Source organism: Dermacentor albipictus, chromosome 8 (genome assembly GCF_038994185.2).
Source record: "Dermacentor albipictus isolate Rhodes 1998 colony chromosome 8, USDA_Dalb.pri_finalv2, whole genome shotgun sequence".
Lineage (NCBI taxonomy): Eukaryota > Metazoa > Arthropoda > Arachnida > Ixodida > Ixodidae > Dermacentor > Dermacentor albipictus.
Window position 1 is genome coordinate 50630116 of NC_091828.1, and position 27358 is coordinate 50657473.

Consider the following 27358-nt stretch of genomic DNA (forward strand, 5'->3'; position numbering starts at 1 on the left):
GGGGAAGTGTGATTACCGCCGAGCGGCTCCTACGGGAGCCACAGTGCAGCCTCATGATGCATCCGCGAGGTGGCGCTCGCCGTCGTTTACACGTCAAGTGAGCGCATGGGAGGCCTATATGCCCGCGTTTTCAGCGCTTTTTGGGTCATTTTGAGTGGTTGCCGTACGCTGTGCGCTTTTTCTGGGTTGTTGAAAATGTGCATGTGATGAGCCGACGTAAAAGCCACTGTTTTGTGCCCGGTTACACAACCGGGTACAAATCGTGCAAAGAGAAGCTGTCGCTTTTCGGTGTGCCCAAGGACGAGGAGCTTTTACTGAAGTGGCAGAGGAATATCCCAAAAGCTGACAAGCCCCTTGAACGGAACGCCGCTGTTTGCGAGCTTCATTTTGGTCCTCAGTTTGTGTTACGTCATTTCGAACACAACATACAACGTTAGACGGTGCGTTTGGAAAGAAGCAGACCGGTCCTTCAGCCCGATGCCGTTCTAACGAAGTGAGCTGTTTGCTTTTGTTGAAGCACTGGAGGACTCTTTCACCATTTGGTTTAGCTGGAACAAGTTGCACAGAGATAGCATCACAGAGATTATGCAGCACATGCAACTAATGCCATACGTTGGCTGTGTTAATTGCCCATAAGGAAGCACTGACAAGCAGTATTGTAAAGTTTTTCATCATGACACGTCTTCACTTCTACACAAAGTCTCTGAACAAAGACCGCACTTCCACAAGGGAGAAGAAAAAACATTTGAAACTTAGCAGAACAACTTGAGCACCATGTGGAGATGCGCTTTCAGCTATGTCTTGTTGAATTTTCTCTGAAGTGTGTTTTGTATATTACTAATCTACCTGAAACTAATGTGACAATTAAGAAACCTCTAATTACCAAGAATTTTGTTATCAGGTGAATGATTTATTGTTCCGTGTAAAAGCAATAAACAGGTCCATCAGGAATGTACAGTAGGGACCATATGTTTTCCACTTTTATTTGTATGAAACTAATCACATTATTTGGACGAATCCAGCACAATACTTATTTTACAATTAAATAATGTTCTGAGCTCAGGGAAATGTCTAGTTATAATTTCGTACGCGTTGGACATCCACTTTAGTTTAAGCCATTTCTTCAATAAGAATCAATTATCACAAATGCGACTGCATTCATGCTGTGCAAAATCTTTGTGCATGCATAGAACTAGTGTAAACGATAAATAGATTTTTATGGCAAAAAGTACGAGTGGGCGAAAGATCCCATTCACGTCCATAGCACACGATGGTTGCATTTGGCAGTCTTCTGAGCGGCAAAGTTGAATCGCGATAAAGAGCGTCACTGTGCAGCGCATCGCTACTGTGCTCGGGCAGTAACTAAAGCGCAGCTACCGTGGCAGCAGTGAGCAAGTTTTATCGAACGAAAACTGATGAATGATGGAGATATACTAATGTATTGTCACTGCCATTGTAGCATGCAAGTGAACGCATTGCAGTCCGGATATAATAATTTCTGAACCGAAAGAATCACTGCAAATTCACGTTTCCAGCGCTAAACGCATAGCACGCCCGTAGGAAGCGACGTGTAAGCAACCGCCAGCGCCACCTCGCGGTTGCATCGCGGAAGCACACGCGAGCGGCCACGCCTTCGGTACACTTCCCCTATTCCAGCCACTGTAATTAAGGGGCCCACATACGCAGCTCCGCTGGTCAGCCTTCACAGAGTAAAAGGGCACCGAGTTTCTTTCGAAGATATTTTAGTAGCTGTGCATTTTACAAACCCCTTGTTTCAGTTTTCTATTTTGAATAAAATAAACACTACTCCTTACTGTTCAAACTGCATTGTTTTTATTTTTTTAACATGCTTACCAGAGAGTGACAGCATCAGGTGACATGGTGTCAGCCCATCTTGACGTGAAACTTGGTGAAAACCTGAAAAAAATCGGGGAATTTGAAAATGTCAACTTGGATACATTGTTCTTCTAAGCATGCAGTATGGCACATAAGCCTGCAGGTTAACGAAGAATCTCGAGAACACGTTAAGGACCGTACAAAGAGCAATGCAATGATAAATGTTAAGAGACAGGAAGAGAGCGGTGTGGATCAGAGAGCAAATAGGGATGGTCGATATTCTAGTAGACATTAAGAGGAAAAAATGAAGCTGGGCAGGCCATGTAATGCATAGGGTAGATAACCAGAGAACCATTAGAGTTGCAGAATGGGCGCCAAGGGAAGGGAAGTTTCGCCAAGGATGACAGAAAACTAGGTGAGATGATGAAATTTGAAAGCACAAGTTCGCATCAGCTAGTGCAAGACAATGATAATTGCAGGGAGGCTCCTTCGTTCTGCATTGAACTTTAAGGTAGGATGATGATGATGGTGAATGCGTGCAACTCTTTAAAAAGAAATTTGGGCCGGAAATAGCTTGCACAGTTCACCAAGACACGAAACCAAATTCGTATGCTTTGCCACTAACACGGATGTATTCCAGCGAAGCTAACTTATGAAAAGCGGCCACCATTGTGTAATCATCTATTTAATTGTTGGAACAGCTTGCGAAACATAGCATGATGTGTTGGAAGGAGCCCCGTAACTTTTTTTTTTATAGCCGGCTATAATATGCACATGCTGAATTTTTTATAATTAATGCTATGTGATGTGCAAAGTAAGCAGCAATTTTATCCAGTATTAAAATGTACCTTAGTGTAACAGTACAATGAGAGACGTAATCAAGAATTTGTATGTATGCACATCTGAGTGCGCATGCATGCGTGCTGTAATCCTTGAAACTGGTGCACTGGTCTTAGTGCAGCTTGGTAGCTCATAGTTTGTGAGGGGATTCGTAATGGCAGTGCTCCACCACGCCACAATGCAGCAGTCAACGCTGATAGTGTATCCACACGCCGGACGGCTCCGTGCAAATCTGTGCCGCGGACGCTTAATCCGCCGCCCGTCTGGCTGCGAAGCCCATCCAGACGACGGACGGACTGAGCAGACGACCGCGCCGGAAAAATAAACATGGCGGCACCACCCGAAGCGACTGCCGTCCGCCTCGAACCTGTCAAGTCGTCATCGTCCACTGTGTGACCCATAATTTTCAAACTGAGGCTTGTATTTGGTTTATATTTGTGCCCAGAAGCTTCAACAGCAATCTATTCGTGATGAGTGGGCACCGTTTCCGAAAGAGATACTCAGATTCTCTGCGTGTAGGCTTAGAGTGGCTGTATGGCTGAACATGGCCTCGACGATGTTGTGGCGGCCCAGGCGGATCTCAGTGGACGTAAGTTATTATGATTGCTTGTTTCTACTCACTCTAGATGGCGCCATCGGTGTAACAAAGACTTTGTCATACGTGTTTTTCACTCTGAATGAAAATGGCAATCGAAAGGAAACGACGGTTGGCCGCAATGGCTGTCGTTTTGTCCGAATTGGATGATGACGAGTGCTTGTTTCATCGAAAGAGGTCTTGTTATGCTCTCGTGTCCGCGTAATCGGTGAGAGCCATGTCCCACAACGCGGCGAACTGCTCCACGAGATGTAAGAACAAAGTTACCTCATCCATTCAGGTTCATTTCAGTCGCTCTTGTGCGAATCGCACGCTCGTGAACAGACACGAATGGTGTCAGCAGCGATGAAGCTGTTTCAGAAAGATCCCAAAGCCGCGCTTGTTGCCAGACTGTAGAGCATGCTAGGCTAAATCCGCAGCATTCGACTCCCAAAATCCGGATGCGAAAAATAGCACGGCATTTGGGGTGCGATCTTGTACGCGTTCCAAAATAGAACGGAGGCGGTCCGTTCTACCGAGCCGCACATGGTTGGTCAGTTTGAACGGTGAAGAACGCCATGACGTCAATTGTGAAGTGATATCTGCTGTCAATCATTCCGTGTTGTCTGCTATCGGACAAACGCAACGGAACGGACCGCCAATTTCGCGACGGAAAGAACGGACCGCCTCCGTTCGAGTTTGGAACGCGTACAAGATCGCGCCCTTGTTGTTCGTGGGGGTCGCGGATGACGCGCGGACGGCACAAATCCGTGACGCGTAGTCACGTGATGCGCTGTCCGTCGTGTAGATCCACCATGAAGAGAGGAAATGCTAATCTTACCGACGCTGCACATTTTTTATTTATTTATTTATTTAGAAAACACCTTACAGGCCCTGTCGGGTATTGAGTAAGGGGGGCAATGTAACAAAGAACTGTTAAGTACAATGGAAACAACTCAAAAATAAACCTAAGACAACTGTACAGTGGCTGAACTAAAAACAAAACAAAGCACAGCATGATCAAGCATAGCGGATATATAAAAGGAAGGAGATTATGTAAAAAGCATGCACAGGCGTTCACGAAATATTTTACGATCAGTTATCGTGACGATATCATCGGGAAGACCATTCCGGTGGATATGCCACGAGGTACAGCAGATAAATTGAAAGCAGTGGTTTTACCAAAAATGCGCTAGAAGCTAAAATGATTATGTAATCTTGAAGACGTACGGACGGGGGTTTTGAGGGGTAATATGCATGGCTTATCGGAATGAACATATATGTGAAATAGACAGAGCAAAGCAATCTTCCGGCGGATGTCTAGGGGCTGTAAAGAAATATTGAGCTTGATCTGCGTTATACTTGACTTTCGATCAAAATTCCGAGTTATATGTCGGGCAGCTCTGTTCTGGATGCGTTCCAGCATGGTTATTGAATATTCTTGGTGTGGTGACCATACAGCTGATGCAAATTCTAATTGTGGGCGTACAAATGTCAGGTATGCTAATTTACGCACGTCAGCAGATGAATTTTGCAAGTTGCGCCTCAGAAAGCCAAGGGTTTTAGATGCAGTTGCGCAAATTGTAGTGATATGCGGAGACCAAGAAAGGTTACTAGTGAGGTTTACACAAGGTATTTGTAAGTAGTGGTACGTGACAGGTTCGTGTTATTTATGGTGTATGTGAATATGGAGCTAGTGCACTTGCGTGAGAATGATATATTATTACATTTGTAAGGGTTAAGAGACATTTTCCATATATTACACCAGTCGGTAATAATGTGAAGGTCATGCTGCAAGGCAGTATGATCGTTGATAGAATTAATTTGTCGGTAAACAACGCAATCGTCGGCGAACAGTCGTATGCAGGAGGAAATGTTTGAAGGTAGGTCGTTAATAAATATTAGGAAAAGCAGAGGCCCTAACACACTCCCCTGTGGTACACCAGACGTGACCTCAGTGACAGGAGGAGAAAAAGTTTCTAAGCCAAGAAAGGGTTAGTGAGTCGATACCTAGATGAGACATTTTAGAAATGAGCCAGCAATGGGCAACGCGATCAAATGCTTTTGAAAAGTCCAGGAAAATGGCGTCTATTTGTTGACTGTTGTTCATACTGCTATGTAGATCGGTGGTAAATTCTAGTAACTGTGTTTCACAAGATAGACCTTTCCTGAAGCCATGCTGTTTCTGAAAGAAAAAGTTATTTTTTTCTAGGTGCGTGTAAATGTGCGAGGCGATTATGTGTTCAAATAGTTTGCATGACACAGATGTTAGCGATATTGGGCGATAGTTTTCAGGCCTATGTCTATCTCCAGTTTTAAAAATGGGGACAACCTTCGCAATCTTCCAGTCAACGGGCAAGACACCAGACGACAAGGACTGCTTAAAGATATGATATAGGATGACACTTGAAGTAGATACTGTGTTTTTTAATAGCTTAGAGTTAATATTGTCAATACCACAAGCAGATGTGGTTTTAAGTCCGTTAATGAGGCTAACAATGCCTTCAGTTGAGATATTTATGGGTGCCATAAATGGGTAATCGTAATCCGGAACCACTGGAATATCAGAATGGTCTTCCCTCGTAAAAACAAAAGAAAAATATGCATTAAATAGTGATGAACATTCCCCGTCTGAAAGAGGTTGTTGTTTGTCGTCTAGCAGAGAAATATCAGAAGTGTGACCGGGTATTAACGGTTGCCAAAATTTTTGCGGATTAGTCTTCAGGAGAGAAGGTAAGTCGTGAGCGAAGTACTTGTCTTTAGAAGTGCGTAAGGCTAAAGTGTACTCACTAAGGAAATTTTTGTACTTGCTCCATGAGGACTCTCCCGATTTATAGCATTGCGGTACAGACGTTTTTTTTTTTTTTATTACGTAGTGTTCGAAGTTTTTTATTGAACCATGGTTTAGATTTGTCGTTCGCTGCCGAAACGTACGGAATATATTTGTCTTTGTAAAGTATCCAGTTTTCGTTAACGGAACGTTGGGAAAAAGACGGAAAGAATGAGTCACTGTTGATGGAAATGTAGTTAGCTTTGTTGTAATCCCTAATTTTTTTATGTTGAAACCCAGTGAATAACATGGGAATTCGGAGCGTCAGCTGAAGCAGCTTATGGTCACTGAAACCGTCAGAAATTAACACAGGACACACGGTTTCAGGTGCAGTAGTTAGTGCCAAATCTAAGAGGTTATTGTCACGGGAGGGTTGATTGATTACCTGAGAAAGATTTAAGTCCAAGGTTAATTCAATGAAATCGGTTGCGTGCTTGCACGACGATGACAAGCATGGCCAATTGATTTGGGGAAAATTGAAATCGCCAAGCAGATAAACATAACTAGTTGAACATTTCTGCATGGCAGTAACAATGCTTTCGCGTAGTTTATCAACAAATGGAAGGGACACTTCAGGGGGGCGGTAACAGACACCAACTAATATGTTTCCACAAATGGTTTGACAGGCAGCCCAGATAATCTCAAGTGATGAGGTGTCAACTTCATAAGAAGAAATCCTTTTATATATTGCAAGTAAGACACCACCGCCCTTTTTATCATTGTGGTCATGCCGATAAATGCTGAATATGTCACTTTCTATAAAAATTTCACTATCTGAAACATCGTGGTGTAGCCATGTTTCTGTTAGAGCTAGAACGTCGGGTTTGCTATCTTCTATAAAGGAACAAAATATATCGCGCTTATTTAGTATGCTGCGTATGTTAGTGTACGATATTGTGAGCAAACGAGATGATTCAGTAGAAGAGGGAAGTTTAGGGACCTGCGCCCCCGTAGATTTCTTTAGCTATCTGTTACATAATACGACGGTGTCTCTATCAACATTGTACATGTATTCCTTGTTGTTAATGCGCATCTTGTCAAGTGAAAGTTTGCAGGGTTTGTCCTGTGCTCTTGCATATTCTAACAGCTTTTTTCTTGCTAAGTGAGTGCTTGGCGCGAAATCCTCGCGGACAGATCAGCGGGAGCCTTTTAGCTTCCTTGCAGAAGCCAAAATATTCTGTTTGTCTTTAAATGTGACAAGCTTAGCGATTATTGGCCTGCATTTGCCATGAGCGAATCGACCAATTCTGTGCACTCGTTCAAACTGGTCGCTTGATAAAGTAAGCCCCAGCCTTTCAGCGCAGAGTTTGACGACGTTTTGCTCTGAAGTCGTCCAATCTTCACCGGACTCATCGCTGATGCCAAAAAACAGTAAATTTGATCTACGTAATCTGTTTTCGGCGTCCTCGCACCTTGAAGCTATGGTTTTTAACTGGCGTGAAAATGACTGGATGCCGTCAGGTATGTCTGTCCCAAAGGTTTCGCGTAGGCTAAGGGTGGACTTGAGAGTGGCGACTCTGTCCTTAAGGCATTTCACCTCAACGTCTGTGGCGTCCTGCTTCTCTTTTATCCCCTTAAGCTCCACCAAAATTGCAGTTTGGCCTGCTGCTATCCTGCGTACAATGTCTAAAACAGAATCTTCAGGTCCAGGATTAAGTTCGACATCCCCAGACAGCATCAATCGCAACAAGTCGCACAAAGCAGCAGAGTGCGCGTTTGACACTGTCATAGAGCTCAATCGGGCACGACACCGCTATTAGACAGCGATTATTGCACTTATAGCCACTGGTATTGTCCAGGTAACTAACCTGTAACAACAGAAGCGGTGAGCGTCCCATTGTCGTAGCGGCGTCGTGCCCACCAGAGAGCAGTTGTGGCGGGCTTTTATATTGCGCGCCGGATCCGATGTTCGTGCTGGTGCATTGCCCGCGTTGCCAGGTGATGATTCCGTCATCCGCCAAAGCTGGTGCCGCACGTAGGCGCTCCCTCGTTCTGCGGTAGATCGACGATACCATTGTTGACAGGGCTCGGCCAAGGGGACCACGCATGCGCGTCCGAGGTACGTGACACACCCACGGAGCCAAGTTCCAGAATGACGGGAGGCCGGCAGGTCAGCCCGAGCAGGAGGAACTGTTACAACAGAAGCGGTGAGCGTCCCATTGTCGTAGCGGTGTCGGCTCAACAGGCCAATGAGAGTGCTGACACGTGAGCTTGAAGCTCGCCAGATCCATCTAACAATTTGTGCGTCGTACATGACAGCATAATCAACATTTAATCATCGATTTATTTCAACTACCATGTACGTCGACGTTGCTTCTTTAGTGCTGATACTTTGTTGACCCCCCCCCCCCCTTTCTTCAAGGATACTTCTGACACTGAAAAATAACACTGAATGTCCACATCAACAGGAACGGGCATAAGATGCAACCATTTGCGACCTTTCTAACAGAAGCTTGTATTGCCTCACTGGTGTCGGTGTTACCGCGCGAAAAAACCCAAATTGCTTATCAGGCTGCGGATTCGAACCACTGACCTCCGGATCGCGAGACCACCACGCTAACCGATTCAGCCACTGTCAGTTCATCAAACGCTGCCTTTAAGGTGGGTAAGTAGAAGCAGCGCAAGGCATGAGCCAATCATGGGCATCCCCTTCTTCCAGAGGAGGGAAAGGGTGTGTTCGCGTGTTTGCTCGCCCTACACCTGCAGTTTCCCACACCAGTTCAGGCCCAGCAGTCAGATGGGGAGGCCGCGTTTGGTCTGTTCTGCCAAAGAGCAGGCTGCATTGAAGGAATGGCAGTGGGAGCAGGCCACGTGTTGTGCGTTTGGCCAAAGAACAGGCAGTGTTTGATTGATGGCACCGGGAACTCATTCGAGAAAGGGGTCGACGTTGACGTGCCGCCCTCGCCGTGAGGCGTTACAAAGAGCCTCAGATCCCAAGCTTCGCTTGCACCCCGCTTCACAGCAGTGGAAGGGCAGTAACTTTTTTGGCCTCCATCCTTGTGTCATAGTCCAAGCATGCTCTTGCTAAATAGAATCATTCTTGGCAACTAAAGGTTAGTGTTTAAGTGCAATTAAAGCTCCTCATTGGAACAGTCTCCAGGACTTCAGAATTTCACGATAAGTAGAATACCATTTTGTTGGTAAGTACCACGGCAGAGATAGTGACCTATAGGTAGATAATGAAAGAGCCAGTATTCAGTAAAAACTTATAAATGTAAAAAAATTTGGCCTAGTCTAGTTTAGAGTAATTGGCAAACCTGTTTTTGCAGTCTTATACTAGTGAAGGTTTAGCACTACAGGACTGTGCCAGTTCCATTCCAACTACATCTGCCCAATTGATGCCATTATAGATTAACATTACTGAATATATTCTGCAATCACATTATTTATTCATAAATTACACTTGCGCAGGTAACATGCATGTACTGTCAAGAAGAGTAGATATGAGAGAGATTATACAGCTCGCAACGCACTGCAAAAATGAAAGGTCACAAAGCAAATATGTTCTTGTTAAAGAAGCATAACATTATCTGCAATGTTGTTAGAACTTCAAAAATAAGTTTTTTGTTGAAAGGCACAACTAGTAAACAACTATAGTAAGAATTTCATTTAAAGTTGGAGAAATAGTACAACTCTTGGCATTCTGGGGAGTTAAAAAGAGTGGAATTAAGAAATCTCAACTTTGTCAAGTAGGAATGAAATGGAGGGCCCACCCCATCTTGCAACTTTACTGTGGACCAGTGTATGCCAACATGGGAAGTAAGAAAAGAAATTTGGGTATTTCATGGTGCGTGTAGATCCATAGACTTTTGTTCCCAACGGTATCTTTTGATGACATGCCCAGTCTTTTTTTTCTAGTCACTTGTTGCACTTTAATGCGATAAAATCTACTTGAACCTCTTGTGGTCGCAAGATCCGCAGGTGAGCTCGTTCCCTCAATCAGTTGCCACCACCCAGTCTCTACTCAACCATATCTTGTGAACAATATATACATCTTTTTTTTTTTTCTGCCTCCTAGCATTTTGGGTGATATCCTGAGTGATGAAAACAAGCACTCCATAAAATCAGCAACATCTATCATTACAACAGATTCATAACAATAGTGCAGCCACTACATTGTTTTAGCTTTCCATACTAAATAAACTCACTGGGTCTGCGTTAGTGTGGGCAGGGGTAAGCTTGCACACGTAAGTTTTTGGTAACATTCATAACAAAGCAAACAAGCTTTCAGGACTATAAACCTTTGAGTCACATCAGCTACGTGGGAGCAAAATATACATTCAAAAAACAGGAAAAATAGGCACACTGTTATGTGCCACTAATCCTTTCCTAAAAAGCTGCAAGAATTTTAGGCGGTTTTGATAGAACTATAGCATGGCACAAAACTGATGGTGCTGTGCATTTGGCCACTGCAAGCAGCTGTACATTGTTAACCTCTCTGGCCAATCATGTCTGCTGCAGAAGCATCCCTAGTATGTCTCCCAATTTCAAGATACTTGATTTAGTGCAGTATCACTCTTTGTTGACCTTTTTATCAGACTGACGCAGACTACATGGTATAAAAAATTGGGCACTGAAAGCACCATGCCCCGCGCTGCTTTAATTGTTTCGCTTAAATCTTTTGTGTACCCAGCAGAAATTCTAGATTCTAAGCTTTTGTTTTAAATGTAACAAACCTCGTCAAATTTGGTGCAGTGGTTGCCGAGAGAAACGAATACTCCGTTTACATATATTTAGATTGGAACACCCGAGCTAAAACTTCCTCTTAAACGCGCCCGCCACGCGGAGGCATTGCCGAGCCCAAACCGAAGGAGCAGTACGGGATCCACATTTTCTCTGCTGGAGGCACCGCCAAATTATACTGAACAAAGAAACGTTGCGTACCCTTAGTACACGTACAAATTTCCTCTTTATAGCGACAATGTAGGGGACTGCGGCTTGCACTGGCAGCCGGCTTTACCTATGCGCCGCCAGTCTGGTTCCTCAGACGTGTAACGATTGCGACAGTGTACGCGGCGCAAAAAGCACCTGGGACTCCTGCAAGACCAGACAAAACCTTGCCTATGTGCATTATCTAACTCCGGTAGTTCTGAACTTAGTGTCACACATTACTTCCCCCCCCTTTTTTGGCTTTTGGATTGGATTGGCGCGGCTCGCTACGTGCTTGCGCGCGCTTTTCCGAGCGCAGATTGGTGTGCGCCTGGTTTCTGCACTAGGCTGTTATGCGATCGCTTTTTCGAGCGCAGATTGATGTGAGCCTGGTTTCTGCACTAGGCTTTTGCACAATCGCCTATGCCGGGAAACATTCATACAAAAGCAAAGGGTCAGAAAAGCGCGCTTTATTTTCCATTACTATGTCACACTGGGTAGCGCCGTGCGATCGCTTCTAATAAACGCAGAAACGAGTCCTTGCAGCGCATGTGCCCATTAATCGATGCCCACCATAGCCATATCAGGTGCGACTCGAGAAGCTGTAGAGTCACCCTGTAGCCGGCGGAGTCGAGGTAGCGCTTCACCTTCTGCCAGTAGCTTTCGATTTTCTGGGTGTGAGCGCCCGTGATTGGGTCTACAAAGTTCATGCTGTGGTTAACAGCCTCCCATTGCAAATTCAGTCTTGCTCCGTTAGCCCCCACCAAGTTCGGGATGCAGTTGTATGGGGCCCATTCATCACGGTGGATGGTGGTTCCCGGTTCAACGTTGGCTGCAATAATGGGGCCTAGCGTCGCCGCGTCTCGTCGGTCGACCTTGAATAGTCGGAGCTCCCCGGTGGTCACGCAGATCATGCCGAATACCCATGGTCCACGATCTGCAATGCCGCCGTAATTTTGGCGGCTCGGCGGAACGTTGTCGCCCGTCATCAGGCGGCCTCGATTGTATTTTCGCTTGCCGCGAAGGAGGCATTCATCAATTTGCACAATCCTCCCAGGCCCACCGAGTGGGGGTCGCGCCAGCAGCTCGTCCCGCACGACCTCACGAGCGTAGTTCCTCCAGTCGGCGATGACATGGTCCGACAGATTAAGCAAGTCGCCGGTCATCTCCTTCATGAGCCACGTGCCTATGTTTTTGCTCACGCAGTACGTGAGCCAAATCACTTGCCGCCTGCAGTAAGCGACGCTCACTTCGCCTTTTGAAAGCCCAGTGCAAAAAGCAGGCGATCGTGCAAAAGCCTAGTGCAGAAACCAGGCTCACATCAATCTGCGCTCGAAAAAGCGATCGCATAACAGCCTAGTGCAGAAACCAGGCGCACACCAATCTGCGCTCGGAAAAGCGCGCGCAAGCACGTAGCGAGCCGCGCCAATCCAATCCAGAAGCCAAAAAAGAGGGGGGAAGTAATGTGTGACACTAAGTTCAGAACTACCTCTAACTCCTTCTCATTACCGTTAAACAAAACTCGAGAACGCAGTAATGAATTTCGCATTGAGCTGAGAGTACGCTGCACAAGGTCTACTGAAAGACGGAACTTTTAACGACAGCTTCTAGGCTAACTTCAAGATGCATCGATAACTGTTCAATAACTGTAGAATAAATACGTCCACTTGCCTGTCTGTTCACGCCAATACCGCAAGCTCTTTTCAGAAGCACGAGACGGGCGCTGAAAAGCGTCGAGACATTTCATTCGGCGAAATTAACCGCTTGCATTTCCAATGCAGCGAAAAATCAAGTGAACGATTAGAGTGTATTAACGACTTCGACGATGCAATCGGCCATTTTGGGAAGCTTTAGGCATGGATCGGCTTGGCTATTAGCCCCGAGAACGAACACGAGCGGCGCTGCGAGCGCCGCTCGCGTGACGTCAGGGCACGGACTCGCGCCTGTCGTCTGCTACAGTTCGGACGTTGTCCGGGCGCTTTCTGCGGTGTTTTCGTTTGTTCGCCCTCGTTCTCTCTGCTTGTATACTTATGGTGGTCGTCTCAAATATATTTTTACGACGTCTTCCTTTGCGAACATTTATTCAAAGAGCTAAGTTCTTAGACAACAATGCAGCTCTCGAAGGCAACGCTACAGTGCCAGCCGAAGCGACGCAGACCAGCCCATTGCGGGTTTTTCATACGCGGATAGACAATCACAAAAGCATAGCCTATAGGAATCCAGTTATGATACCATACCTGCCGCGGTGCAACAAGTATGTCACAAAGCTGGCTATATATGACTTCTACAGCTGTCACGTTGATTTTATTCCGCTAAAACAGGTTTGCTCACGACGAGTAGTTCATAGTATAATATCGAATTTTTGCATTTCCTCACAGAAACGCTCGGCAGTAGCACGGGGACTTAACTAATACTGGAGCTTAGATTCTACACGCCTCACTTGCTTCTTTACCTGCTTGTCAACATTAGGCGGTTCTTCACATGTTTATTTTTTTTAAGCGGCGGAAACTTGAAGTAAAGTTAATGAAGGCTTACAGCTATTTACAGAGTACAAATAGGAATGTACCAATATATATTCCCTTTTCCGTGCTACACGTTCAACTCGCCTCTTTAGAGCGCGTTTGCTAATGATTAATAATGTATGTTATGTTCCTCTTTTTTTGTCTATGTTACCTAGTGTATATCATTTATTTATTTCAATGCCGCAGTGTGTTTTGCATTGTTATTGTGGAAATATTTTACTGTTCTTTCATATATTGTATAACTGCAATGTTTTATGGCCACTAAATAAATGTAATTTATATGGCGCTTGATGTGTTACCCCATGCAGCCATATCGTACCTAAGGGGGTGAGGTTACCTCAAGCCACGTCTGTGCGGCTTTTTTCCCTCATCCACCTCCATTTACCACTCCGCTGTACATGTGTGTGTGTAAATGGAAATTAATAAATCAAATCAAACTCACTTGAGAAATTTACTGGTGCTTGTTGCTTGAGGAATATACATGACGAATCTGTTTGGCGAACAGACACAGGCTGCTCGGCCCAATTTTTTTAGTGAAGCATGCCTGCTGGACCGCATAGCTGCAGCCAGAAAGACGTCGAAGCGTCAATGACTAGTAGTATGGGACATATTCAAGATATCGAAATTCCCCCGGTGGAGGGTCAGAAATCAAGTGAAAGTATATGCAAGGCTTGTGGTGCTTTCTTTATGAATGTTTGCGATTGGATTGGAGCAAACTTAATTTAGCCTTAATTTACGTACCGACAAAGCGAATTGTTATCCGTTTGTATAATTAAATAACGCTGGATCGAGACATTGTGAGACAGAAGGTGCTTGAATTTTCCTTTTGTAGGCAATCTAAGCTGCGGTGTAGTAGCTCGAGAATACTTTAGCCATTCCAGTTGGCGCTGTAAAAAAATGCTTTATGGTTTTAATTCGAAGTTGTAGTGAACTGATGGGTTTCGCGAACATAGCGTGCCTCGCCATACGGACAGTCGATTGCTACCGTTACGTGATCAGGGGTGTGCCATATTGTCGATAAAGGCTACTGAGGGCCACTATGAAACATTTCATCACTTTCAATTGAGTGGCTCTCGATCTTAACAACGAAACTTTTCTCTCAGGTGATTGCTGCTATGGTGTTTGTGAATTAACTATGTAAATACTCTACATGACGCGCCGTCGTGTTAGCAGCCATGAGCAATTCGTTTTTTGGAGGCCTGTTTCAGAGGGGGATGAAAGTAGCAGCAAACTTTTTCATAAGAAATGCGCGCCTAATTTTTTACGCAACAATGAATGGCTATATTTGAATAGAACAACACACCAGAGTAATAGGAATCGTGATGACAGCTTCGCTGGGCAGTGTCTTTCTAACATCGGATAACATGTTGACGCCAATTACCAAATTTTTCTTATCTCATAGCTAAATACTAAATGAATGTTAAGTGTTTAGCGAAGCATCATACACAACTTCGCGCGTTGAATTTGCAGATATTCTTTTTTTAGTCAAAATCTACCGATAGACACGGCGCATATATGCGTTGCAAAACCTAGTAGACCCCTTTAACGCTACTTAGCTTGCGATATCCAAGCCGCAAAGTTTCTCGACTCACACGCCTTTGAAGAGGAAACTGTGGTTAAGGTATGGCAGCTGAAAGAAGCCGACGTATTCTTCAATACGTACGGCTCGAGCCACCCATACCTCAAGCATACACGAAGGCAGGCACGTACCCAGGATTTTTTTTCGGGGGGGGCCCGCCACCTCCATCATCATCATCATCATCATCATCATGTTTTATGTCCACTGCAGGACGAAGGCCTCTCCCTGCGATCTCCAATTACCCCTGTCCTGCCGCCAACCGATTCCAATTAGCACCCGCGAATTTCCTAATTTCATCGCACCATCTATAGTTTTCTGCCGTCTTCTACTGCACTTCCCTTCTCTTGGTACCCATTCTGTAACCCTAATGGTCCAACGGTTATCAAACCGGCGCATTACATGACCTGCCCAGCTACATTTTTTCCTTTTGATGTCAATTAGAATATTGTCTATACCCGTTCGCTCTCTGATCCAAACCGCTCTCTTTCTCTCTCTTAACGTTATGCCTAGCAATCTTCGTTCGATCGCTCTTTGCGCGGTTCTTAACTTGATCTCAAGTCTCTGCCCCATATGTCAGCACTGGCAAAATGCACTGAGTGCACACCTTACTTTTCAATAATAATGGTAAGCTTCCAGTCAGGAGCTGGCAATGTCTGCCGTATGCGATCCAACCTATTTTTATTCTTCTGTGAATTTCCTTCTCATGATCATGGTTCCCTGTGTTTATTTGACCTAGGCAAACGAACTCCTTCACAGACTCTAGTGGCCAATTGGCGATCCTGATGTCTTGTTCCTTTGCCCGACTATTTATCATTATCTTCACCTTCTGCATATTAATATTCAACCCCACTCTGACACTCTCTCAGTTAAGGTCTCCAATCATTTGTTGTAACTCGTCTGCACTGTTGTTGAATAGAACAATGTCATCGGCAAACCGAAGGTTGCTGAGATATTTGCCGTCGATCTTTACTCCTAAGCCTTTCCAGTTTAATAGCTTGAATTCTTCTAAGCACGCAATGAACAGCTTTGGAGAAATTGTGTCTCCCTGTATGACCCTTTTCCCTATAGGTATCTCCTTGCTTTTCTTATGTAGAATTAGGGTAGCTGTGGAACCTCTATAGATATTCTTACGCGAAGGAAAAGTCAGTAAGACGAGAAAGTACACACAGATTATATTTACAACAACGGTTGCAGCGCGCTGACCGGTTAGATTCACAGCGCGAGCCCAGTTCATTCTTCCTCCTCTTGTCTGGAGTGATGGCGCCCACGCGCCTCGTTAAAACAAACAAATACCACACGCATGTAGCAATATTTTCTAAGCTTTTTACGTGAGCGTTCTGTACTCCTTGATTACGTAGTGCCTCTATGACTGCTGGTATCTCTACTGAATCAAATGCCTTTCCGTAATCTATATAAGTCACGTAGAGAGGCTTATTGTACTCTGCGGATTTCGCGATAACCTGAGTGATGATAGGGATGTGATCCATTGTAAGGTATCTCTTCCTGAAGCCAGCCTGGTCCCTTGGTTGACAAATCCAGCCCTTATTCTATTGGAGTTTATTTTGGTAAATATTTTACATAATACTGGGAGCAAGCTAATGCATGGTGCTATAATTTTTCAATTCTTTAACGTCTCCTTTTTTTGGATTAGTATAATGTCTGCATTCTTCCAGTTTTCTGGGACCATTGCAGTCAATAGACACTTCGAATAAAGAGCCGCCAGTTTTCCAAACATTATGTCTCCTCCATCTTTGATTAAATCGACTGTTATTCCACCTTCTCCTCCCACTCTTCGTCGTTTCATTTCTTGCAGGGTCCTTCTGACCTCATCGCTGGTTATAGGAGAGTTTCTGTATCCTGTTCATTACTGTTTCTAAGTGAGGTATCGTGACTCCTCTTAGTACTGTATACAGGTCAGCTTAGAATTCTTCCTCTGCTTTTACTATATCTTCGAGATTGCTGATGATATTATCTTTTAGTGTATACATCATGGTTTGTCCCAAGCCAGGTTTCTTTTTTACTGATTTCAGGCTGCGTTCATTTTTTACGGCTTCTTCAGTCTTTCTCATGTTATAGTTTCGAATATCAGTTATTTTCGCCTTGTTGATCAGTTTTGACAGCTCCGCGAATTGCGTAACGCTGTGCGGCCGCCAGTCTTACACAACTGCGCAAAGCGCAGGACTCTCCGATTCTAGATGTAGTGCGCTCACCGCGAAAGGTGAGAAAAAGACCCACGTAAGCACAGCAGAGAAGTGGCTACGTGAGGCGGTTCGACCGATAACTGTAGAAGCTTCATTCAAAGCAAGTAATTGTTCTCCACTTCCGGCAGCGTTTTCTCTACTTCCTTTTTACATAAAAAGATGTTGATCCATAAATATTCTCATAAACAACGGTTAACTTTTTTTATTATTCGCTTTTCCTTGCAGTTTGGTTGTTGCCTTGCCGTGCCTCAGTAGATCGCTTCATTTCTCAACTCCTTGCGATTTTTGTTTCCAGTTGCCAATTTTGCACGAAAAGTGTTATACAATTAGGGAAAAACAGACGAGGTAACGGGCGACAGTCATCTTGCTTATGGGTTTAAGGGTTATTGCAGGGTTTCATGATGGACGCTCTTTCACATCATTTTATTTCCCACCTTATCTAAGCCATATCACGTGTATATGGTTCCGGGCATCTGCCAGTGTCGCGGCGAGCCGTAACTCAAGGAAATAATGAAGCAAAGGGAAAAGTTAAACGTAATTGGCGTTTTCTCCGGCCGCAACTCGTTCCACGAGAGTACAGACCAGCTCAGTGACAGCCGCATCCCTCTCCTGCTCCCAGGATCAGCCTAAACAAAGAAAGTTGAACTAACAAAAGCAACAGCTATGCGCGTGACGGTTGAATAGATGGTGACAACTGAACGCATATCGAGTTAATCGCATGGGTGCGGAATCTATGAGAAAACTGTCCTTCACATTACAAGAGATGCCGATAACTACCACCATCTAAAAGGAGTGAAAAAGGCAGCATAATGTTGACCGATTAATAGCTGCCAAGTCTCAACATTGATCTGGCGGCGCTTTAGGAATGTGTGAGGAGTGGTGGCGTGGGTGGGGGGGGGGGGGGTGCCACTTGATTTCGGGGGGGGGGGGGCCCGGGCCCCCCCGGGCCCCCCCCTGGGTACGTGCCTGCACGAAGGGAACGAGCGCGCGCGGCAGCCGAGCGAGCCGGAGCGAGCGGCGTCTTGGCCGTGACGTCACTCGCGAGAGGGCGCCACTCCTAATTCTCGCCGCTAATAGATGCGCACAACCTTTGGAAGCAACTTTCTTCTTCTTTTTTTTTGTCGCCAGACAAAAATCGCTGTGTTAATGTTTTTTTTTTTTACAGAGAAGATATGTTTATATTAAGGGTATGGTGGCTAGCATACACTCTTAAGCATAATTACACCCTCTTGCCACACAACGATAATCGTCATCTGCTTGTCCGCATTTCCTTTCTTTAACGCGGCGAGCCCGGTACTTTCCAGTAACGAACGGCATGCGCGTTATCATTCCCGACAGGAAAGTAACAGGCAATGCTATCATGCTGATAACGCGTGTGCCGTTCGTTAGTGTAAACGCCGCCAGAAGTGAGGAACAATTCCGTGTGTCTTGAATGACGCTTGTACAGTTATCAGTCAAACCGCCTAATGTTGCCACTTCTCTGCTGTGCTTATGTGGGCTTTTTTCTAACCTTTCACAGTGGGTGCAGCATGTCCAGAACCATAGCGTCCTGCAGTCTATCCTGTTGCACGGGACTGGTGGCCACGCATCGTTACACAACTTCCCAAATAACAATAAGAGTCAGTTTCGCACTTAGTAGAGCAGTATACGAGGGATCAAAAAAAAAAAGTGATTGTTCCGCAAATATGTTCCGCAAATATATATTTCTCTATCATTCTTCTAGAGGTAATTCAAAAAACGAAACTATAGTCGGATGCAACTTAAGTATGCAGCGAAGCCCCGCCCACGGCCTCATAACCGCCAGCCACTGTTCCTCTGCGAGGCTGCAAATAATTCATACTTCAAACTTTTCCTGTTAGGCAAATAAGGCGGTGACCACAAAAATAAAATTATTAGCGCAAAATTTTATACATTTTCCCTCGCTTATTAAAGTATAATGGCGAAAGTCGAATTCTTTTTGAACTGAAAATTATAAAATGGTTGCTTTGCTGCAACTATTTGTTTTCAAGTTTCAGTGCAGTTGGCAGTGAAGTTTCATGAGTAAAACGGGTTCAGCAGTGAAATGAACTGTACCGCAGACTTTTGAAGAGTGAAATGCTCAGACTCCATACACTTTGTCCATGCCTGTTGCACACCTCACTGCTTCCGCCGATGAAAAGGCTCTTCAAGAACAGCAGACTCTCTGGATCTATCAAGTAGGATGCATTGTTGAAAAGGCCACATGACGATGATTTTGTTTGCTTTTGTGATTCGCTGGCTAAGCAACACAACCCCGCGCGGTTCACGTGCCATGGTTGCTATGTATTCTACTATAGAAATCTTTAATTTACATTTTCACTTGTTTACTTGTTCTTGGTAGAGTTCTTCCTGCAGTTCTTTCCAGCGTGAGTCCATTTGATGTGGTTCCTTGTTTGCCATGTAAAGGAGAGGTGCATCTCACAGGCCTTATGTGTCTTTATGGTGAATGGTGGGCATTATTCATATTTGTATAATAAAGGTACCCTTCCCCTAATTTGCATAGGAAGGAGACCTAAGGTTGCCCCCCCCCCCTCGAAAAAAATTACAGCGTACGCGCCTGCCCTGTTGCCATTGATGAAACGACACAGAGGAATGCATAGAGCAAACTTTAGAGTCGGAAGGCTCGCATCGATGTCACTGGTTGTCCTTTCCCATTGTGCACCATTAAAAGCACTCATTGGAGTTAAAACAATGTTTGACTAGTTGCTAACATATTTCATAGTTTCCTTCCAGCGCAGACCCTCACTCCAGAATGCTGCAGGTCACACTGAACATTAATTTCCAAGTTTCAGTGCACTTCCTGAACCGCCCCCACTGCCAGATCCATCGACAGTAATTTTGGGTAGTTATTCCCATAAAACTTCTGGGTTCCTTGCCTTGGCACTCAACCTCAGTACACTGTAGCTACTAGTATAGGTGAGAAAATTATGCCGTATAAACAGAATGAAAGGCAATTTCCTAAACATGCAAAAGCATGCAAGTTCCTTCAACGCGCAAAAAGCATGGATAGCAGGCATATTTCTAATTTAGTGTGTTCACTGTGTGAAAGCTTACATTTACATATATGGAAGCATAGAACGAATGTTTCAAAGCATTAATTACATCCTTGAGCTTAATAATTAACATTAAAAATTCCGTATAATTTGGGCAATTTAATCTTACACATAAAACCAATTCATTCAGTTTTGCAGACACTAAGTGGGATCACAAGTTTCACTATGTCTTTTGGAAGAACGACACAGGAACATATTTTCTGCTGCAAAATGTTTTCCTGTAAAACATCTAATTGGGAAGAAAAGCATTCTAAAACAATACAAGGTTTTCAACTTACTTATCCCAAATGAAATATGCAGTAATCTTTGCCAGTCTGTCTTTTATAGTTCTTTTAACAAAGAAATTATTGCCATGTGATGCTTTGTGCACTACACACAAAATTCAGTGAATGACAATGTCATTCATGCTTAAAATAAAAAAGAACACTGCTTCCCCAAGTGTTGCTAGCGGCTACTTCCTAATATAGGTTATAGGCACTCAAAGTTCAAAATTTTCGAGTGGAAATAAGAGTGAAGAAAGGCAAATAAGGAGGTTAAAGTGAAAACACTGTATTAGGCACACCTGCAACTAATAGAGAAGAAAACTCAACTAACAACTCCATGGAGGTAATAGCAGAAGTGTCAAAGTATGGAAGAAAATAAACGAAGCACTAAATCGGAAGTCAGTCGATACACAAACGGATACGTTGAACATTGATTGCACTTTTGTAGGTGGTACAGAACTTGCAGACCATTTTAACAATTTTTTTGTTAAAGTAGGATGCATAGATCACGACATTCAAGATACAATGCATGCCGCTTTATTAAGAGAATCTTTATTCCTAAAGCCTACTAGCATCCCTGAGATGATTACAACATTTCCATCCTTGAAGAATAGCCATAGTCTATACGTCGATGATTTAGAAATTAGGCCAATTAAGTACGTCGTAGACTTACTTGCAACTGCAGTAATGTACATTTTTAATATTTTCCTGTCAACCGGAGTTTTCCTGCGTAATATGCACGTAGCGAGAGTAATAGTTCACAAAGGAGGTGACAAAAATAATATGGGCAATTATCGGCCAGTATCTATACTTCCTGTGCTATCAAAGGGACTCGAAAAAATTTTTAACTTTCATATCGATAATTTTTCGCAAAAACATAGCCTGCTAACCGACTGTCAACACGGGTTTAAGAAAAAGCGGTCTACGGAAACTGCTTTAAGTATACAGAAGAAGCTTATTCTAGAGAACACTGAAAAAAATTTTCTGACTTTAGGGTTATACTTAGACTTCAGCAAAGCCTTTGATAGGGTCAACCAGAAATTGCTGCTGATAAAGCTGGAAACATATGGCTTCCGAGGAATAACACTTGAACTTATCTGATCTTATTTAGAAAGCCGACGTCAGTTTGCTGAAATTAATGAGAACAGATCGCAGATAAAATCTTTGACAGCGGGTGTGCCCCAAGGTAGCATTCTTGGCCTGATACTTTTCCTGTATTACATTAGTGATATTGTACAAGTGAGCGATATGTGTAAATTTGTCCGTATGCAGATGATTGCTCTGTTTTCTTTACAGGTAAAGATTTAAAATAAATAACACCTATAGCAAGCTCCGTTATGGACTTCGAGCATGGTCTAAGGCAAACGGCCTCATCCTCAATGAAACCAAAACAAAATGCGTTGTTTTTCATGCTCTGGGAAGTTTTACTACATTGTCAGATAATATTGTGTGGGGTCTGTATAAAATTAACATTACGTCATCCATAAAAACCCTAGGCATAATACTCACAGAGCATATGTCCTGGAATGAACACGTTAGTCATATTTGCTCAAAGGTATGAAAAGTTGTTGGTGTGTTAAATTGCAATTGAAGTGCATTACCTTTTCAAGTTAAGCGTCTCATTTATCATGCTCTTCTCCATCCACACCTCAGTTACTGTTCACTTATATAGGGTATCACTACAGCGCAAAATATTCAAATGCTGGAAATACTTCATGAGAAAGCAATTCGGGCGATAGCGAACGTTTGTTTTTTCGAGCATACGCAAGAGCTTTTCCAACAAAACAGAATAATCAGAGCCCGTGACATATATAAATTCAAAACATTACTAAGCTATAGAAATGCTATGCTGGGAAAACTCTATTCATTCCTAGCCCCGGCAACTCTACAACAAAATAGAAGTGCATATTCATATCGTCACCAGGCACCATGGCAGATCCCTTTTTCACATACTAAATGTGGCTGCCAATGCCTTAAACATACACTACCTTCCCTACTTAACTATTTTAACCAACATGTTGATGTGTTATCTCTAAACATAACTAAAATATTGGATTTGTTCTTATAGATGTGTATTGTCAACTGCTCCAACAGTTCCGTAGAACTTGTCATATATTCTCATTTTGTTTATACGTTCACACTAGTAACTACTATTCCTAGAATCCAGGTTTCCACTGCAGTGATTGTGCCCGAACCACGTGGCAGGGTTTCGTGTCGTAAACTGGATGCTGCAAAGGGCGTCTTCACGTTTGTTAAAATTCAAGGATGTGACGACGCCCTGGGCTACGTTGCCGAGATGTCTGTCGCGAAAGCAGCAGCCTATATGCAGATTTTTCTTTTTTTATGTTTTTTAACATAGATGCACATATATATTTGCAAGTATGTAAAATAATTTCTAAAAAAAAAGAACATTTCCTGATGGTAACTTGTGTTTATTGTAAACTTCTGTGAAATTTGTTATATCTATATATGTATGTGTGTGTATGTATATATGTGTATATATGTATACATATATTGTTTTTGCATTCTTATTTATTTATTTATTTTACAATACTGCAGGCCATCGTCGGGCCCATGCAGGAGTGGTTACAACATGGAATACAGTACAAAAAAAAGAATAAACTTAAACTAGTGTATCCAAAACAAAGAGCATTAGCACACACAAAAATGAACATACTCAATAAATATATCCACTGTTTAAATGAGCCGTCCGGGAAGCAGGCGAAACAGCGTTTACCATAAGAATGCATCTACAGAGGCTGCATATGAAATACAGGTAATATCACCATTCGAATTCCAGATTCTCAATACTGTCAATAATTGCGTTGGCAGATGGGCAATTTACGGCTCTAGAGGGTAGTATGTTCCAATGGGAAATGGCGTGTGGGAATAAAGAGTACTTGCGAGTGTTATTATGGCTGGGATGGTGTCGTATTGATTTATTATGGTTGGTTCAGGCAGAAAGTCTGAATGGCGCTTGAATGTATGTTACTTGTGGTACTCAATAGGAGCCGTGATAAAGTAAGCATAGAAATTTTAATCTGGAAATCATTCTACGTTGAGCCAGTGATTGAACGTTAGCCTTGACGCGCAGGTTTGTAATGCTCGTTTGACGTGAATATTGTGAATATATAAATCTCAATGCTAAGTTCTTTATGCGTTCTAGTTTCTCGGTTAAATACTTCTGGTGTGGGGCCCAAATAATGTCAGCATACTCTAAAGAGGGTCTAATGAGGGTTCTGTGTGCATTTAACACTAGGAGGTGTGTTTCTAACTTTTCTTCTCAAGAAATGTAGTTTACCTAGGGCCTTGTCATACATATTATTTATATGAGTTTCCCAATCTAATTTCATTGTAGGAGTGACCCCGAGATATGTGACCTCCTCGTATTTTCTTAGTGATATATTGTTTATTGTGTATGTAAACTGAAGCGCATTTTTCTTGTGAGTGAAGGAGATACTGGTAGTTTTTGATGCATTCAGTTTCATCCCCCTGTAAGGGGGGTTTATTCGGCTCGTAGAGCAGCAGCGACAAACTCAGCACCAGCAGGTAGGGTGCAGCCAGTGAACGAACTGGGTACGTGCCACGCGGTGGCAACGGGGCTTTTCAGCCTGCCGATCTTCTTCGTCACAATCCCCCCCGGAATTGAAGAGTAGCCATCCTGGCAACCTAGGAAGAGGTGGGCGGATCGTAATACTGCTTCAGCCGGTCAATGTGCACAGTCTCTCGCCCCCGACGACACAGATCGGAAGATGGCGATACGGGTTCGACCACGTAGTTCATTGGTGATGTTTGTGCAACTACGCGGTAGGGCCCGTGGTACTTCGGGAGGAGCTTGGACGAAAAGCCAGGAGCAGCAACAGGCGGGACCCAAAGCCACACGAGTGAGTCGACGGGGAAGGGGTGAGGGGGAGGATTGAGGTCATGGCATTCTTTTTGGCGGCACTGTTGAGCAGACGTCAACGAACGGGCCAGTTGGTGGCATTTCTCGGCGTGCTGAGCAACCGTAGAAACAGGTGAGCATTCAGCAGGGTCCAGCCGGTACGGGAGAACTGTATCAATGGTGCTGGAGGGATGGCGGCCGGCCGTAAAGCAGAAAAAATGGTGAGAATCCGGTGGTGGCTTGAGAGGCAGTGTTATATGCGTAAGTGACGAACGGAAGTACAAGGTCCCAGTTGGAGTGGTCAGATGCAACATAAATTGATAGCATGTCACCAAGAGTTCTGTTGAATCGTTCTGTTAAGCCATTGGTCTGTGGATGATAAGCAGTAGTAGTGCGGTGAATAATTTGGCATTCAGATAAGAGTGACTGCAGGACATCTGAGAGGAATACGCAGCCCCGATCGCTCAACAGTTCACATGGTGTGCCATGGCGGAGAACGAAGTTGTTTATAATGAACGAGGCGATGTTTTTTGCTGATGCGGCAGGCAAGGCGGCGGTTTCAGCATACCGTGTCAAATGATCTACGGCGACAACAATCCATCGGTTGCCCGCGCCAGTAGATGGAAGAGGCCCATAGATATCAATGCCGACACGGTCAAATGGCTGAGCTGGGCAGGGAAGTGGTTGGAGAGATGTGGTGGAGAGATGCGGGACACATTGGCATTGCTGGCAGGCAATGCAGGAGCGTAAATATTTGTGGACGAAGGTGTACATCCCTCGCTAATAATATTGTAGGCAAAGCCGTGTGCAAGTTTTTGACACTCCGCCGTGACCACACTGTGGGTCAGAATGAAAAGCGGAGCAGAACTCTTGTCGTAGGTGGCGAGGCACTACTAAAAGCCATTTGCAGCCCTCATTGTGGTAGTTGCGGCGGTATAAAAGTCCATCCTGGATTGTGAAATGCTGCACCTGTCGGCGTAGCGCTCGAGGTGCCGAAGTTGCCGGAGGATTTGACAAAAAGTCGAACACCATGACGATCCATGGGTCTTTTTGTTGCTCTGATGCCATGTCCAGGATGTCAAGTGGTGAGATGTCATGTCTGTCGGTAGAAGTGCTGCTGCCTGAAGTCACTGGAAAGCGCGGTCAGCGTGTTTGCGTCCAGAGCGATAAACGACACGGATATCATATTCCTGGATTCGGAGGGCCCACCAAGCGAGGCGGCCCGACGGGTCTTTTAGGTTGGACAACCAGCTAAGAGCGTGATAATCCGTCACCACATCAAAGCATCGACCGTAGACATATGGACGAAATTTTTGAAGAGCCCATACGATAGCCAGGCACTCTTTTTCTGTTACTGAGTAATTGGCCTCAGGTTTCGTGAGGGCATGACTGGCATAGGTGACTACGTATTCGGCATTAGTGTTCTTGCGTTGTGCGAGCACGGCACCGAGGCCGACACCACTGGCGTCAGTGTGAAGTTCTGTAGGTGCGCTGGGATCAAAATGCCGCAAGATTGGCGGAGACGTGAGTAGGTGATTGTGACGAAGAAGATCGGCAGGCTGAAAAGCCCCGTTGCCATCGCGTGACACGTACCCAGCACCTCCACCAATTGTAAAGGGGGTTTATTCGGCTCGTAGAGCAGCAGCGACAAACTCAGCACCAGCAGGTAGGGCGCAGCCAGCGAACGAACTGGGTACATGCCATGCGATGGCAACGGGACTTTTCAGCCTGCCGATCTTCTTCGTCACACCACAAATGTTGCACCAATTTTGTACAGCAGCTAACGAATCATTTAGTTTTACCTGATCCTCTCTGGTATTTGTAGCCAGGCCAGCAGCTGGGCGAACAACAACTTTATTGCGGTTGCGCAAGTTACATATATAGTGAAGCCTACGTGACGTAACAGATCACGGGATCACTGGTGCGGCCCCAAATTCACAGTTCTTCGCTAACACACGCAGTTCTGTTAGCCACTCATTAAACATCTCGCCTTCTTTTTGGTTCCTTGAACTGAAACGGAATTCTTGGAATGTTAAGTTCGTTGCAGGCTTGTAATGATCCTCAAATTTCTTAATCAGAACTTCAACGTCATTCCTGTCTTCCGCTTCATTGAACTTGAAGGTACTGTACAACTTCCTAGCCTCTTCGCCTATGGTAACTAGCAACGTGGCTGCTTGAACGTCTTTTGGCTGCTTGTTCAACTGCGTAACAATGGAAAACAGCAGAAACTCACTTTTCCAAGTTTTCCAGGCAATCCAAGGGTCGTGCGACGGATCCATAGGCTTCAGGGGCGGTAGTAGCGTGGACGCCATCGACATATTGGCTGGGTTTCGCTGCCACCGCTGCTACCATGTAGCCAGGCCAGCAGTTGGGCGAGCAACAACTTTATTGCGGTTGCGCAAGTTACATATATAGTGAAGCCTACGTGAGGTAACAGATCACGGGATTACTGGTGCGCCGTGACGACTGCAGATTCAGCCGTGCTACAGTATTCACTGTTGTGTACACTACGCGTTAATCGGCGAATAGGCGCATTTGAATAGGCGGCTGAGCGCATGAACGAATATCATTGATGTAGATCAGAAATAGGAGAGGCGCAAGAACCGAGCGTTGTGGAACACCAGAAAAAAAACGTTGATGTAATCAGATGTAATATCATTCACAGCTACGCATTGCTTTTGGTTTTCGAGATCGTTCTTGATCCACGATACTGTTTTCTCGTGTACACCAATGGCAATTAGTTTAGTAATAAGATCTGGATGAGGAATAACATCAAAGGCCTTTGAAATATCTCAGAAAATGGCATCTATTTGGCTTCTGTTATTTATTGATGTAGCTACATGATGGGTTAACTCAGCTGAGTAATAGTACTTAGACTTGAACAGAATCC

General features: G+C 44.4%; 2 protein-coding genes across 8 annotated transcripts in view; both read right to left on the bottom strand.

Annotated features, from left to right (window-relative positions):
* LOC139048779 (uncharacterized) overlaps positions 1-27358 on the bottom strand; it is a 193125-nt gene that overhangs the window by 84563 nt on the left and 81204 nt on the right. The window lies entirely within an intron of this gene.
* Positions 1-27358, bottom strand: part of LOC139048775 (uncharacterized) — a 55705-nt gene that overhangs the window by 15930 nt on the left and 12417 nt on the right. For 5 of the 7 annotated variants that reach the window (XR_011507899.1, XR_011507895.1, XR_011507896.1 and 2 more), the window contains exons 6-8: positions 8153-8210; positions 7889-8072; positions 1855-1917 (exon numbers count right to left, since the gene is read on the bottom strand). Coding sequence is in view for 2 of the 7 variants with exons in the window: in XM_070523370.1 (XP_070379471.1) it covers positions 1855-1917; positions 7889-8072; positions 8153-8210 (305 nt within the window). In the remaining 5 variants the exon portion in view is untranslated. The remainder of the gene's footprint in view (positions 1-1854; positions 1918-7888; positions 8073-8152; positions 8211-27358) is intronic. The other 2 variants (XR_011507897.1, XR_011507898.1) reach the window with 2 other exon arrangements.